Raw genomic sequence first — 15,619 nt, 5'->3', positions numbered from 1 at the left:
TTTTAGCGTTATAAAGTCGTGCAATTGCATGTCATTTTCCAAAATAGATGCACAGAACAGCTGAGAAGAAAGATTCAAAAGAAGCTAACAGCATATGTGACGCTACAAAACGTAAATTTACATTAAACCGTGACTGTAAAGTGTACGTGAGACTTATGAAAGGGGCTTAGTGGCTCGTAGGAAGCAATGCAAACATTGCATTGTGCACCGCAATGACAATCGACTACTGCAGCAAAATCTACAGCCATGCGCATGACCGTAAATTAAGCAAGGTAGCATTTGTAGTAGGTGCATTCTTGATTTAAAAAAAAAAACTTTTTTTAATGTGATTAGTTGTGTGTTGTGAAAAATGGGGCAGGCAACTTTTCAGTTATCTGCCCTGTTGTTCGCTAACTTTTTGTCATGAGTTTTAGACACTGTTTGTACTATAATTTGGGCAAATTCGGCGGGCCGGATTAAAAAGCCTAACGGGCCGTATTATAACCCTTTGATTGGTCTGTGTTTCACCGCTGTTGCGAAAGTCTCTAGACTGAGAACGACAACTACTAAAAGTGGAAACGCTCACCTTTGTATTCGTGGTCACCGTCTGGCCGAGCAAAAACGTTCTTGCACACAAAGCTCAACAGCACCATCTGCAGTTTGGGCGTGGGCGTGTAGGGCATAGGGCCCCAGGAGGTGGGATGCCACATTTGTTGCTGGTAGGAGTGAGCGGTCAAGATGTCGCATACACCCAGGAATGCCTGAAATGAGACAAAAAGATGGAGTTGAGTGAGGAGTGTGTGGATTACTCTTAGTAAGAATGACACTTTGTACCTGCTGCCTGACACTTTGATCGGAGTGGGAGAGACAACGATGACTGGCCTCACAGAACACACGTAACCGAAGCCTCAGGGACACAGCCTCGTCCTAGTAAAACATGCCAAACATGTGAGAAACGCAACATTTAATAAACACACATGTAGATATTTGACGTTTACTAAGACAAACAAGACTTAGTTTTACTGTAATTTAACAAAATGTTATTTATTGTGGTTCGATGCTATGGTGATGGACTACACTGTGAGCTGTTGTGTTTCTGTTCTTACTCTTATTTAATGCAATAACCGCATTGGGACAGAGAATTGTGTGCTTATTGATCACATTTCTCTAAACATTTGTGTATATTTTGCAATAACTCACCCTGGAGGTCAGAATGTCACCGCTTGTGTTCAGTGACCAGAAAACACAGTAAGACATACATTGTAACACTTCCTTTAAGACCTGTCAGAAAAAAAGAATAATTGCTCTTTCCTTGCCCTTTTCATTTTGAAATATTTTAAATCTTAAAATGTCAAATAACGTTAATAACCTGAGGTGGCGCCCCCTCTTGGCTGCCCTCTACCGGCAAAAGAGGCAAGAGTAGGTCGAACAGATTCCAGCCTGACAGATCGTGACAGCTGTCAGAACGCAAAAGCAACGTCAGTGGAAGATCAGAACGAGAATTTTATTTATTTTGAACAACTTACTTGTGGAAAGCACTGACTTTCTTCAGTGTGACAAAAAGGTCTCCAGTCAGCTCCTGGTCAGCAGAGAAGATGCCCCCCTGAGGAAGAGAGCATGCAAAAATAGTGACATTTTATAGGACAGGATGGAACTAACTTAAAGTTTGAATGCTGCAAGGAGGCTGAGAAATAACAATGACCTCCTGATTGGACAATTCATTGGGTTGTCGCTTTGCCAACATGACAGAAGAATGACAGAAATCCTTACAGTTTGGCCTTATTGGAAGCTCACCTTGAGGGAGTTGGTCAGCAGGTCTTTCAGGTGGTCCACCCAGCCCTGGACCATGGAATCTCGAAGGGGTTGGGTCATGGAGCCCCAGGTGGCCTGGTCTCCACATAGAGTAAGGAACGTGCGAGACGCCTCCTCCAGGATGGCTGTGTCTGAGCAGATCTCCAGAACTTCTCGGATTTCCTCTAACAGCCTGGAGACCAACTGGGAAGGTCAGCAGTCGAAAATTAATAAACTGCGGAGCTTTATTAGAGTTTTATGTTTCATTTTTGTACAATGACAAAAATTTAAATTCTTTCAAATTTGGACGGAACCATCTGTCCAGTTAGTAGTGATTAAACAGCAAGTGAAGGACCCCGGGAAATGGACAACATAATCCTAAAAACTGCTACTTCAAATCAAAACAAGCAACTTCCAATGCATGTTCAGTTATTTGTTTGTCCTTGACACTGCCTGTGTAAATATCAATAATGTAGGTTGAATAAAAATGAATGGAGTTTTCCTCAATCCTCTTGACTGACAGACAAACCGACAGGGGTGTACACATCATTAAATATAATTTCATGACCGCATGAAGCGGAAGAACCTGCACAGACAGGGGCCCGGACTGCTGACCTGTGTGTTCTTGGCCTCGGGGCTCTCTGGCAGAAAGTACTGAGGAATCCTCATCAAGGAAGCAACAATATCCCAGCGACCTGAAAACTTATAGTGGTCTTTTGTCATTCAAACATCATGACATCGAAAATTTACCACGATGAGTGGCAGGCAGGAAAAAGCGAGGCATACCTCGGCGAGTAATTGTGGAAGCACTGTGAGGAAATGCTCCGTCAGCTTCGTGCAGTCATCAACCTGAACTTTCTTCTCTCTGGAACTCAACATCTGGTAACAAAGGCAGATGAATGCATCAACGGCCATTCATAATTACCTCATGTCTGGATTTGTATTATCGTAAACAACAGTAAAATCAGGTAAGTATATTGTGTTCTGAGAGGACTTTTCAAGAGATTACAAAATGAAATGTATTATTATTATTATTGTTATTATTATTATTATTATTATTATTATTATTATTTTGCTTACGTTTGTATATAATTATTCGATTGGCTTCTATTTGAATTGATGGGTTTATTTTGATCGTTCGTCCTTGGTTCATTGCTTCTACGGGTGTTGTCGGCAGGATATGGTTAAATCATCAGGAAGCCAGGTGTAAAACAGAAAGTTGGTTTAATCTTGAAGACAGCGGAGACATTGTGGGAGGTCAGCGAAGGAGGAAGGCACAGAGAGAGAGCGCCGAACTAGAAAGGGAGAGCATTTATACGGCACACAATGTGTGACGCGATAGGATGTGACGGAATGTAAATGCGACATCATGTAAGGGAAGGCAGGATATGACGTATCAGGAAGTCCAAAATGTAAACAAAGATTACAGGGCGATGTTTACAGATGTTTGTATGGCAAATTACCCCAACATTAATATTTCCATCAATTACTTTGTATACCACCTTCTGACATCTTCATGGCCATATTTTTGTCACTTATTTTTTAAATGTTCTTGAGATAATACCCCTTGAGTTTACATGTACGCCGCGGGCCTGTGTGGGTTTTCTACGGGTCCTCCGTTTTCCTCCCACATTCCGAAAAAAACAAAAACAAAAAAACATGTATGGCAGGCTGATTGAACATACCAAATTGTCCTTAGGTATGATTGTGAGCGTGAAAGGTCATTTGTTTCTGTGTGCCCTGCGATTGGCTGGCAATAGGTTCAGGGTCCCCCACCTTGGTCCCCCACCCCCTCACCCCCACCTCCAATCCACGAGAGGATAAAGCTGTTTGGAAAATAAATGAGTGAATGAAAATAAGAATAAAAAAACTTTGTCTCAAAATGGAGACATTCCAATGTAAAGCAGCAAAGTTATGAAAGGAAGAAAGTAGAAGAACAAAAAGTATGAGAGCTGCTGTAAAGGGAGCCACTCTCGCGGGTGCAATGTCAAAATGTAATTAATCCATTTGTTTCGTCAATTACAAATTGTTTTTGCGACACCCCAACAAAATCACCAACCTTCTTTGCACCATTCCTCCCAGTCAGCACTGGTCCTTCCGATGCCTGACGCACAGAGGCTAACATGATCTCCACTAGCACCGCTTCATCATCCCGTGAGAGGCCTAAAAACAAGTGCTAGTCAATTTGCTTTAAAAAAAATGTAACAAGAAAAACCCCATCAAGAATAAACAAATCCACCCGGCCTGTACCGGGCAAATGACTGGGAGGGTCTTGCAGCAGTAAAGACGTGATGTTGGGCCAGTTCTTTAGCAGAGCACCCATGCAGTCCCATAGGCTGTCAACGAGGTAGACCACATGGTTGTGGAGCTGTAAACAGATGTGTTTGTAGTGTCGCAGACATGGATCACAGGCCTTTGAAAAGAAGGGGCATTTCACCTTTGAGTCACGGTGAAATTCCAGCAGGGCTTTGAGTCTAGTAAACGTTTGTTGCTGAAGAGCCTCCTCTTGACTTCTTCCATCCTGGTTTATAGCGGTAGGATCATCAACGCTGAGAACCCTTAAACAACCACAAAACATTTCAGTGTGACTTTGTCAAACTAAAACCACTCAAGATGTTTCTCCCCTTACTTTAATTGTATTCACATTACATATTTTAATTGATTTTATTTCAAAACAAATTGTAATTTTAGTGCGCTTTATTATTTTATAATAATCTTCTTTTCCTTTCGGCTTTTCCCCTCAGGGGTCGCCACAGCGATCGTCGTCCTCTCAGTGTCCCACTTCTTCTTATTTTATAATAATAATACATTTAATTTCTAAGCGCCTTTCAAAACTCTCAAAGACACTTTACTTTACTTTACAGTCACTGGATTACCATTCCCACATACATACAGTATATGCATATTGTACATAGATATCCTTTCAGCATTTCCCCACAGGATATTGTGAAATGTTTTCTTTTTTGTTCAGTTTTGTTTCACCCAAAAGTGCCTACCTCAAGAAGAGCAGGTGCCCAGCTGTGACTGCCAGGGGGCGCTGAGAGGAATAAACAAGCTTAAAGAGAAGCTTGTAGTCATCTGCAGTGAGCACATCTTCATGTTTACTGAAGGGTTAGAGACAGAGGGCATCGGAACAATCACTATGATGAAAAGAAAAGGTCTAATTTGTAGACACATACAGTGATACCACGGCTTACGAACACTTTAGCTAACGAACTTTTCACCTTACGAACATTAAATTTGCGAGGATATAATCTTGGCATACAAATAAGTTTTCGGAGGACGAACCAAACCACACAGCGACACAGCGCCACAGTGGCTGGCGGACTAGTTTTCGGTGGATGAATACCAAACAACACGTTCGAATAGCGCCATGGTGGCTGGCGGACTAGTTTTCCACACCCCCTTAGAGTGCAGGCGTGGTTTGCTATCGAGTGGAGTAGTTTTGCCTTTATGGGACGTAAAAAAATTCACTAAGACAATGGTTGTGATGTTCCAAGTAGCTGTTGAACAGTTTCATAAAGACAAATGTACTGCTTTTCTAACATCTTGCGCCAAGGTAACTTTGAAGTACAGTGATAGCTTGGCTTCCGAACACTTTCGCTCACGAACTTTTCGCCTTACGAACATTAAATTCGGGAGAATATAATCTTGGCATACGAACTAGTTTTCGGCGGACGAACCAAACCACACAGTGCCACGGTGGCTGGCGGACTAGTTTTCTACACCCCCTTTCAGTGCAGATGTGGTTTGCTATAGAGTGGAGTACTTTTGCTATTATGGGACAGAAAAAGACCCCACCACAGACATGTGTTAAGCAAAAGAGGACACAAGAGAAAATTACAGTCGAGCAGAAGAAGAAGAGGTCATCGAAAAACACGAACGTCAAAGTCAAAGTCAAAAGTCAAAGTCAGCTTTATTGTCAAATATGCTAATATGCATGACATACAGCACAGATGAAATTACTGTCCTCTCGGACCCAGCATGCAAGCACTTATAATGACTTTAACAAACATAACAAACATGAAAACACCAATTTGCCGGGAGAGGGGAGCCGCTGCGTGTTCACGCGCCGCCATCTTGGTGTGCGTTTGTGTGACTTCGCGTCCCAGTACCATTACGCTACATCGACCATTGCTACCATGCTTAAGAACAAGGAAGCTATTAAGGGTGCGTGTGTGGCTAAGGGTATTTCCGTGTTGTCTAAGGAACAGTCTCAGGCAATAGAAGAGGTTGAAAAACGTCTGTTAATTTGGATTACTGAAAAGCAGCTAGCAGAGGACAGTGTGAGTGAGGGTATTATTGCAGACTTCAGACGGCAACTTCACTCTGATATCATCAAGAGGCAACTGCATCAACAACCATCACAAAGTAAATAAAACGACTTTATTATACAGTACAGTTTATTTCTTTAATTACAATAGCATGTTAATTATACATAAACTAAATTATATTTTGTGTAGTTTTAAGGTTAATTTAGTCGAGAATTAGGGTTTATGGGGACCCGGGAACTGATTATTCTCATTTTTAATGATTTCTTATGGGAAATAAATGTTTGGCAGACAAACTTTTCACCTGACACACACTTTCTGGCAACCAATTAAGTTCGCAAGCAGAGGTATCACTGTATCTGGTGGCTTACTTGGAAATGAGCAGCAGCAACTTCATTGTCTGCAAAGCGACTTCGTGGTCTTTGTCCAACGTCATAGAGATCATACGATCCTGGAAGACAGGAGGCATACTCATGAGCCATCAAAGGGAAAATGCTTTATTAGAAATGTTTATATTATACGTATACAATGTATGTTCTTCTTCTTATCCTTTCGGCTTTTCCCTTCAGGGGTCGCAACAGCGAATCAGTGTCCTCCATCTAATCCGGTTTTGTCCATCCTCTTCTCTCACACCAGCTATCTTCATGTCCTCTTTGACAACATCCATAAACCTGCACTTTGGTCTTCCGCTGAGTCTCCTGCCTGGCAGTTCAAGGCTCAGCATCCTTCTGCCGATATAGTCACTCTGTCTCTCTGGACATGTCCAAACCATCTCAGTCTAGCTCAGGGGTGGGCAAACTTTTTGACTCGCGGGCCGCATTGGGTTCTAAAATTTGACAGAGGGGCCGGGCCAGGAGCATTTGGAGGGAGATACTCGGAACAAGTTATGTCCATAATTTATAAAATCACTTCAAATGATTTCGACTGAGTGTATTTTACAAAGATTCCACAGCATATGGCTATAGTTTACGTTTTAAGACTTGCGCTGAATATTCATGAAGTCTTGTTTTCGAGTTGATGACGATCCCCATGTGACGTCACGTTTGGACCGCCCCTGACCGAGAAAGCGACACACAATGCATTTTGGGTACTTTGTTTGGTCTGAAAACTTCGTGTTGATCCGTGTTGATGGTGAAATTAGAAGGAAAACACATAAATAACGCCATGGTGAATCGTTGTGTGTTGTACCAAGACAACTATTTGATATTCGCTGACACAAATTCCCAGCGGACAAATCAGCCCATTTCCAACAGAGCTTGGGTGCAATCTTCTGCATTTTCTGGGTGCTACATTGCTGTCATTGACGTCTCGAATTGATATGGGAGGACTCCTTGAATCAATTGCAAACATTTATGCTTTCCTCTTCAGAACTATTTGAAACCTATTCATAACTGGATGAGTAACAAGAAAACATCTTCTCCGAATCTGAAGCCATTGTTTTGATTCTCGAGTAAGGCAAGACCTCTTGGCGTGACGTCACGAACAGGGGGGTGGGACCTTCTGAAACTGACCATTTCCGGATTCATTTTGAAGTCATTTGTATTGGTGTTTTTCATTTAACTAAAAATATCAGCCTGCCTGATTTGGGTATTTTAGATGCTATAAAACGTTTTTCTGATGTCAGTGGGAAACGAAAACAAAAAAAGGTGCCGGTTGTCCTTTAAATGTCGTATGTACAAACCTCATAGCACAGTAAGAACACTACAACCCAATTTATTAACTGTCTTTCAAATGTGAAAAATATCCCTGATCAGTTAATAAATTTGTCTCAAGGAATATGGCGTTTACATACTATTTCGCAGATACTTGGAGGAGGAAATGGAAGTAGATTAAAATAACATATGCACTGTGATTTATCAAGATTGCGTCTGTTTTTAATAAGTTTCCATCGAAGGGGCAAAGTTAAAGAAATCAACATTTATTGAAAAATGGAATGACTTTCAACATTCAAAACATATTATTCCACAACGAAATATTCAAGCTCAATAATACCTACTTGTGTTAAATTCCGCCAAATCATAGATGGTTTGTCCTGACCGCGCACTCAACAAACTCCTCACTGACGCCCTCGCCTTCACGCGCAAACAATACACGTGTAACGTCGCCGGGCACACAAACATCGACGACCTGCAGTTGAAATTTGCATACTCGGCACGGCAGCCAATCACAAGCCTGCTTCTTTCTTCCGGACTTTCGCAAGCGTTATAAAGTCGTGCAATTGCATGTCATTTTCCAAAATAGATGCACAGAACCTCAGCCAGGAAAGAAAGATTCAAAAGAAGCTAACAGCATATGTGACGCTACAAAACGTAAATTTACATTAAACCGTGACTGTAACGTGTACGTGAGACTTATGAAAGGGGATTAGTGGCTCGTAGGAAGCAATGCAAACATTGCATTGTGCACCGCAATGACAATCGACTACTGCAGCAAAATCTACAGCCATGCACATGACCGTAAATTAAGCAAGGTAGCATTTGTAGTAGGTGCATTCTTGATTTAAAAAAAAACTTTTTTTAATGTGATTAGTTGTCTCAGTGTGCTTCAAGTTGTGAAAAATGGGGCAGGCAACTTTTCAGTTATCTGCCCTGTTGTTCGCTAACTTTTTGTCATGAGTTTTAGACACTGTTTGTACTATAATTTGGGAAAATTCGGCGGGCCGGATTAAAAAGCCTAACGGGCCGTATGTGGCCCGCGGGCCGTAGTTTGCCCATGTGTCTGGTCTAGCTTCTCTGACTTTCTCTCCTAAGCCTCTAATATGAGTTGTGACTCAAACTAAAACCACTCAAGATGTTTCTCCCCTTATTTTAATTGTATTAACATTATTTTAATTGATTTTATTTCACAACAAATTTTACTTTAAGTGCACTTTATTATTTTAAATGCTGGTGCATACAATGTATTCAGTACATTAATTATACATATACCGGGGTACGTGTTTTTGTTTCTTCAAAACAATCTTTTTTTAGGAGTTCATCTCAAGCTAACAAAAGAATGTGGTTACCTTGAATCGGCTGGTGAAGAGGTCAAGGTGAGGCAGAACAATGGGATCGTCATATAAACTCTGCAGGCCTAAAACACACTTGAGACGCACATCCGGGACCTACTGGACAGTATGGGAAAAAATGCTAAATGGAAATTCGTATTCTTGGGAATATAAAATTGCATTCGCCATCTGTGCTGGATAGCTCGTTCACCTTGTCATATGACATCCAGTCCATGTATTTGAGGTAAGTGTCATTGAGGAACACAGAGCTGTAGAGCCTCATCCATCGGCCCAACTCCTCCGCACAGATGGAACGGATTTCTGGATGCACGTCACTGGACCACACATATAGATTTATCTTAGCTGTCATTGGTGTGTTCAGAGAACCATAGAGTAGTTATACCGATATCTCTTGAGAAAAACGGCCTTGAAGATGACGTTCATCATGCTCTCGATTTCGGCCCTCTTCTCTTGTAGCTTGAAGACAAAAACCCCAATGTTTTAAACGTAATTTTGATCCTGGAAAGGGGAAAGGCAGTGTTTCTTACCTCCTTCACCTTCCGTTGTCCTCGTTCCACCTGTGCTTTCTGTCGGCCTGGCCTATGCGCCTGTTGCAGCTTTTGACTCTTTTCAACAGTCATGCTTAGATTGACAGCCACATCCATCAAGGAGGTCAGCAGTTTGACCGCTAGTCAAAGTGATGAAAAATGGATGAAAGGATACATTGTTAAATAGGTGCATGATTTTTAATCTGACAAACCGGAATTTTCCAGAGAATATGGAGCGACAGATTTATTGCTTACAAAATGTGACTTTTTTTATGAGGGAGTATGCACACATTCATGCCTGTTACTGTAATGCATATTAGCAAACTTAAATTTGCAAACCACTATTTGGAATACCTCACTTTGAAAAACAAAGACCATGCAAGCCACAAAATCCTTTTGACTTCAAGAGTGAAGATAACACGCATGTTTTTTTTATAAGTTTATGTAGAAAGAGATAGATTGTTTTTCATTCAATAGACCAGTTAACTGTAAAAGAGAATGTAAATAGTTATTGAACATGAAACAAAAGCTACAAAAAATACTTGACTGAACCCTATATATAACTCAAGTAAAAATTATTTTATCTGACGGTAATTTGGCCTTTACCTGCTAGTGTGCAGGTGTGTCGGAATGCTCGTATGTGGGAGTCAGCTAGCTCAGAGAGTAAGGAAATGAGTGTGTTAATCAAGTAGCTGTCAAAGATGAGGCTGTGTTGACACTGGCAAACTAGCACAGACACAAAGTCACACAGCTCAGAGTGAAACCATCGGCCATATGGTCCAGACTGGATCAGAGGGTACTCCATGCTGTCCTGCAAGACAAGTGTGACACATGTTTATACATTTTCACCATGAATAATTTGTATTACAATGCTAATCAGTTATGTAAATGAAAATGTCCAAATTGGGCCAGATGTGTCAGTAATTGTGTCCAAATTCATAAGCTCCACTTGATGTCACTTATGGTGCAACTTCACCAAACGTGGTTTCGAAATTCAAGGCAGACAACTCTACAACGCTTCTATCTATCACAAAATGGCAAATTTGGACTGCTGTAGGAGGAATTTGGAGCCCAGGTATGGTAGAGTCACGCTAGGGAACCAGCCTGTGAATTTAGACACAGACAATGTTTCGGATATACGTATATACTGTAGACAGTATATGTATAAATATTGTTGCGTGTATTTAAAAATATATATTTTAACATGTTTACTTATATGTGGTGTAAAGATGGTTAAGTCATGGAGTCATGGTTTATATTCCCGAGAGACTGACTGAATGATTGTTCGAGCAATTAATTGCATGGCAAAATTGAAAATGCTCACAGCATCCGTGGGCCAAGTGACAGTGAGAATCCATGGAAAAGCCAGGAACTTCTTGTATTGCAGACCGGCAACCTAAAATACAGTGTGATGTAGACTCGGCACAAAGTAGTTGTGTGACAGAAGCAACATATTGACTTCTTCCAACCTCATCTAAGTCCTCCACCAACTCGTCCACCATCTTGTCCATGGCATCACTGTCATCTTTGGTGTGACACATTTCAGCTGTGACTACACCTGCAAATAAAATAAAACATTTGACATTATGCTAGTGTGCTGAGAGATGGTCGTTATAGTGTGAACATTACCTTTGCAACCACAGCACTGGATAAAGAATCTGATGAGGTCAAGGAGGGAGGCATCTCTGTCCGCCGCATAGGCTTGTGCCCAGCCGTCAATCACCAGCTGCTGAGACGTCAGTCAGAATCGGCTAAGTAGCAGAATGTTGTCATGGTAGATCTTACCCGCATGGCACTTCGACCCATTGTCATGGCATCAAACAGAGTGACAGCCTCTGCGTGTGGACGTTTACGATGATGGACGTCCTTTCGAATGCTGCAACGGCGAGTTTGGGCGTTTTTGCTTTCAACATTTTCCACTTCATTGTGGCTTCTTTTCCTGCGCCTCTGTGGGTTACACAGATGACATAAGTTGGCAATAACTTGATTCTTGCCTCTGGTTCAAGGCATTCAAAGCATTTTTAAAATCATATTTTACAAAATTTAGTTCTTGCATGGGTAGACCATTGTTGACCTCACAGTGCAGAGGTACCAGGTCCGGCCTTGCTGAGTGGAGTTTACATGTTCCCTTCAGGCCTATGTGGGTTTTCTCCACGTACTCCGGTTACCTCCCACAATCCAAAAACATACATGGCAGGCTGATTGTACACGCTAAATTGAGCATGGATAGTTGTTTGTCTCTATATTTCCCTGCGATTGGCTAGCAACTGGTTCAGGGTTATCCCCTACCTACTGTCCAAAGATGGCTCCTACAACCCCGGCTACCCATGTGATGATAAAGCTGGTCGGAAAATGGATGGATGAATTATTCTTGCACTGTATGCATTTTTTTGTAATTTTAATAGGATAATTATGATTTATTTACTTTATTTTTAAAAACAAGAGAAATTAATCATTATTATTTGTATTATGTTTCAGTGATTATTCTTTGTCTAAAATTTCCCAATTTTCTGTAATTAATTATTGTACCATGAATAACTCACCGCTCTCTTGTGTCTGTTCTCGTTGCTGGACTCATCCTCAGAATTGTTGGCAGCTCCGAAGGAGTTGTCTTTGTCCTGGTTTGAAGTTTTACTGCCAAGAACAATGAAACACCATGCATCGATTTAAAATAAATGACCCTGGCGGAAACATACTGTCTATTTTTTGTTGTAATGTCGATGCATATGGAAAAAAAAGAAAGGATACTTCAGCTGGGAGGGTCCGGATGCAGCTGTAGATGAGGAGTCTGGTATCATTTCCTTCACACAACACTCACATGACTTGCTTCACTGGGAGCAACTCTTTCGTCTAAGAGTCAAGAAAATAAAGTCGATAATCATTGCACAAGATACTCATGTTGCTATAAGTCTCCATTACCTCATTACCATGACGGAAACTGCTCCATCTCTATTTGATCATATTCACATTTAAACATTCTACAAATGTGTTTCTCTCTCTGTTCCCAGGTAATTTTGCCCAAAGTGAATTTGTTATTGTATGAAAACTGCAAGACACTAATTCACTCATAAGGGATGTCTAAACTATTTCCATTGAGTGCAACATACAAAAAAAGTGAATTGAAAGAACAAGGGTGTTTTATTTATTTCATCCATCCATCCATCCATCTTCTGCCGCTTATCCGGGGTCAGGTCGCGGGGGCAGCAGCTTCAGTAGGGAAGCCCAGACTTCCCTCTCCCCAGCCACTTCTTCCAGCTCGTCCTGGCGGATCCAGAGGCGTTCCCATGCCAGCTGGGAGACATAGTCTCTCCAGCATGTTCTGGGTCGTCCCCGGGGTCTCCTGCCAGTGGGGCATGCCCGGAACACCTCACGAGGGAGACGTCCCGGGGGCATCCTAATCAGATGCCCGAGCCACCTCATCTGACTCCTCTCGATGTGGAGGAGAAGCGGCTCGACTTTGAGCCCCTCCCGGATGACCGAGCTTCTCACCTTATCTCTAAGGGAGAGCCCGGACACCCGACGGAGAAAGCTCATTTCGGCCGCTTGCATCCGGGATCTCGTTCTTTCGGACACAACCCATAGCTCGTGACCATAGATGAGGGTTGGGACGTAGATCGACCGGTAGATTGAGAGCTTTGCTTTTTGGCTCAGCTCCTTCTTCACCACGACAGATCGGTACAAAGTCCGCATCACGGCAGACGCCGCACCGATCCGCCTGTCGACCTCTCGATCCCTTACACCCTCACTAGTGAACAAGACACCCAGATACTTAAACTCCTCCACTTGAGGCAAAATCTCCTCCCCGACCCGGAGAGGGCACTCCACCCTTTTCCGACAGAGAACCATTGTCTCAGATTTGGAGGTGCTGATTCTCATCCCAGCCGCTTCACATTCGGCTGCGAAACGCTCAAGCGAGAGTTGGAGAGCTCCACTTGAAGGCCCCAACAGTACAACATCATCTGCAAAAAGCAGAGATGCTATACTGAGGCTACCAAAACGGAAAACTTCAACGCTTCGGCTGCGCCTAGAAATTCTGTCCATAAAGGTTATGAACAGAATCGGTGACAAAGGGCAGCCTTGGCGGAGCCCAACCCTCACTGGAAACGGTTCCGACTTACTGCCGGCAATGCGAACCAGACTCTGACATCGGTCATATAGGGACCGAACGGCCCGTATCAGCCGCTCCTGTACCCCATACTCCCGAAGTACCCTCCACAGAACTCCAAGAGGGACACGGTCAAACGCTTTCTCCAAGTCTACAAAACACATGTAGAGTGGTTGGGCGAATTCCCATGCGCCCTCGAGGACCCTGCTAAGGGTGTAGAGCTGGTCCACTGTTCCGCGGCTGGGACGAAAACCACACTGTTCCTCCTCAATCTGAGGCTCGACTTTCCGACGGACCCGCCCCTCTAGGACCCCTGAATAGACCTTTCCAGGGAGGCTGAGGAGTGTGATCCCTCTGTAGTTGGAACACACCCTCCGGTCCCCCTTTTTAAAAAGGGGGACCACCACCCCGGTCTGCCAATCCAGAGGCACTCTCCCCGATGACCACGCAATGTTGCAGAGGCGTGTCAGCCAGGACAGCCCCACAACATCCAGAGCCTTTAGGAACTCCGGTCGATTTTGGGATATTGGGACGCAATCAAAACAGACTGGAATAACGTATTTGGTGTTCGGCACATATTAATCATTAGGCATGAGATGTGTCTCATACGGATAAGATTAAAAGCTCTGTTGATCGATAAAACAATTTGAAGTACGTTTTAGAAAATTATTCTTTAAGGAAGGATCACAGTTCCTTCCCGGGAAACACTTTGGCAGATTTACAAGACAAAGCAGGGGAATTACCATTATAGTACAGTTAGATCACACACAGACACCCCAAATGTACAGTACAATCCACTCTAGTTAACAGTATTGTCTAGTCATAACAACAAAGTCAACCTTTTCAGATCAAACTAAACAATGGAACAAACGTCCTTACCGTCATTGTCGTAGGCAATTCTTCCACGAACATTCAGGGATTATTTAAAATACAAATATGTAAGAATCAATGTATTCTGTGAAATTTTGCATGTTGGCTGCATTGTTTTCACCGTGGCTCTCACAGTCAAGTTTACAGATTATCCAAACCGTTTTTTGATTGGCTGAAATTTTGAAAGTGGTTTTGTGTGATTGGATTTCCCAAGCGTCAATCTCCTGGAAGTCCTCCGCCAGTGTTTTTTTTTTTTTTTTTTTTTTTTGCGCTGCATTCAAGTGACATTGGAACGAATGAACACTACTCTGTGAGGATGTCCATTTGAAATTCTGTTCATTTTTTTTATTCTTAATCCAATTATGTAATAATAGTGCGTGCAGGTAGTTGGGTATTAGTGATGGGAATTTCCGGCTCTTTTTAGAGATTGGATTGGATTGGATTGGATTGGATTGGATTGGATTGGATTGGATTGGATATGCCTTTATTAGACGACGGTCACCCGGTTTAGAGAGAGACGGTTATTTTGGATCAGCTCACCAAAAAGAACTGGCTCCCAAATGGATCCTCAGTTTTTTGTTGCTTAAATTAATATGTACTTCCAAAAATAGTGCAAATTTATATGTAAAACGAATTAATAATATCAAAAACACACATATCATGTTTTGAATGTATATGGCTTTATTTACAGTATATTCCTCTGCACACAAAACATGGAGTACCTATACAAAACATAACATAACATACAAAAACAAAGACCCATCTCAAAAAAAAAAAATCCAATTACTGTGTATATTCCGAAACTTTTAACCACTACAGTAAAACAACATAAGTAAGCTTGATTACCACACAACAAATTATCAATTAAAATTTATAAAACAAAAATTAAAAAGCAGAATCCAGGCAAGTGTTATATCTGCACAAATACACATCTATACACACACGTACACACACTGTCAGAGAGAGGGAGAAAAAAGGAGAAAAGAGAAATAGAAGAAGAGAAAGATGGGCGAGGCAAGAGGGGAGAAAAAGAGTGAATCGAGAAAATAGAGGAGAGAAAATAGACAAA

General features: G+C 42.1%; 1 protein-coding gene across 3 annotated transcripts in view; it reads right to left on the bottom strand.

Moving 5' to 3' along the window:
* Positions 1 to 14,745, bottom strand: part of LOC148894667 (cohesin subunit SA-2) — a 28,702-nt gene extending 13,957 nt beyond the window's left edge. Inside the window, exons 1-25 of one of the 3 annotated variants that reach the window (XR_016115743.1) lie at positions 14,560 to 14,745; positions 12,324 to 12,425; positions 12,119 to 12,209; positions 11,361 to 11,522; positions 11,205 to 11,301; positions 11,045 to 11,133; positions 10,900 to 10,971; positions 10,182 to 10,386; positions 9,576 to 9,715; positions 9,431 to 9,504; positions 9,239 to 9,362; positions 9,046 to 9,144; positions 6,413 to 6,492; positions 4,767 to 4,874; positions 4,208 to 4,328; positions 4,021 to 4,138; positions 3,830 to 3,933; positions 2,557 to 2,649; positions 2,386 to 2,472; positions 1,774 to 1,974; positions 1,506 to 1,582; positions 1,349 to 1,436; positions 1,180 to 1,260; positions 814 to 906; positions 566 to 740 (exon numbers count right to left, since the gene is read on the bottom strand). Coding sequence is in view for 2 of the 3 variants with exons in the window: in XM_089002402.1 (XP_088858528.1) it covers positions 566 to 740; positions 814 to 906; positions 1,180 to 1,260; positions 1,349 to 1,436; positions 1,506 to 1,582; positions 1,774 to 1,974; positions 2,386 to 2,472; positions 2,557 to 2,649; positions 3,830 to 3,933; positions 4,021 to 4,138; positions 4,208 to 4,328; positions 4,767 to 4,874; positions 6,413 to 6,492; positions 9,046 to 9,144; positions 9,239 to 9,362; positions 9,431 to 9,504; positions 9,576 to 9,715; positions 10,182 to 10,386; positions 10,900 to 10,971; positions 11,045 to 11,133; positions 11,205 to 11,301; positions 11,361 to 11,522; positions 12,119 to 12,209; positions 12,324 to 12,373 (2,629 nt within the window). In the remaining variant the exon portion in view is untranslated. The remainder of the gene's footprint in view (positions 1 to 565; positions 741 to 813; positions 907 to 1,179; positions 1,261 to 1,348; positions 1,437 to 1,505; positions 1,583 to 1,773; positions 1,975 to 2,385; positions 2,473 to 2,556; positions 2,650 to 3,829; positions 3,934 to 4,020; positions 4,139 to 4,207; positions 4,329 to 4,766; positions 4,875 to 6,412; positions 6,493 to 9,045; positions 9,145 to 9,238; positions 9,363 to 9,430; positions 9,505 to 9,575; positions 9,716 to 10,181; positions 10,387 to 10,899; positions 10,972 to 11,044; positions 11,134 to 11,204; positions 11,302 to 11,360; positions 11,523 to 12,118; positions 12,210 to 12,323; positions 12,426 to 14,559) is intronic. The other 2 variants (XM_089002402.1, XM_089002403.1) reach the window with 2 other exon arrangements.
* Positions 14,746 to 15,619: the final 874 nt, after the last annotated feature.

This window comes from Hippocampus bargibanti, linkage group LG08 (assembly GCF_051943395.1).
Source record: "Hippocampus bargibanti isolate YZ-2025 linkage group LG08, ASM5194339v1, whole genome shotgun sequence".
Taxonomy (NCBI): domain Eukaryota; kingdom Metazoa; phylum Chordata; class Actinopteri; order Syngnathiformes; family Syngnathidae; genus Hippocampus; species Hippocampus bargibanti.
This window is presented reverse-complemented; position numbering and strand designations above follow the sequence as displayed.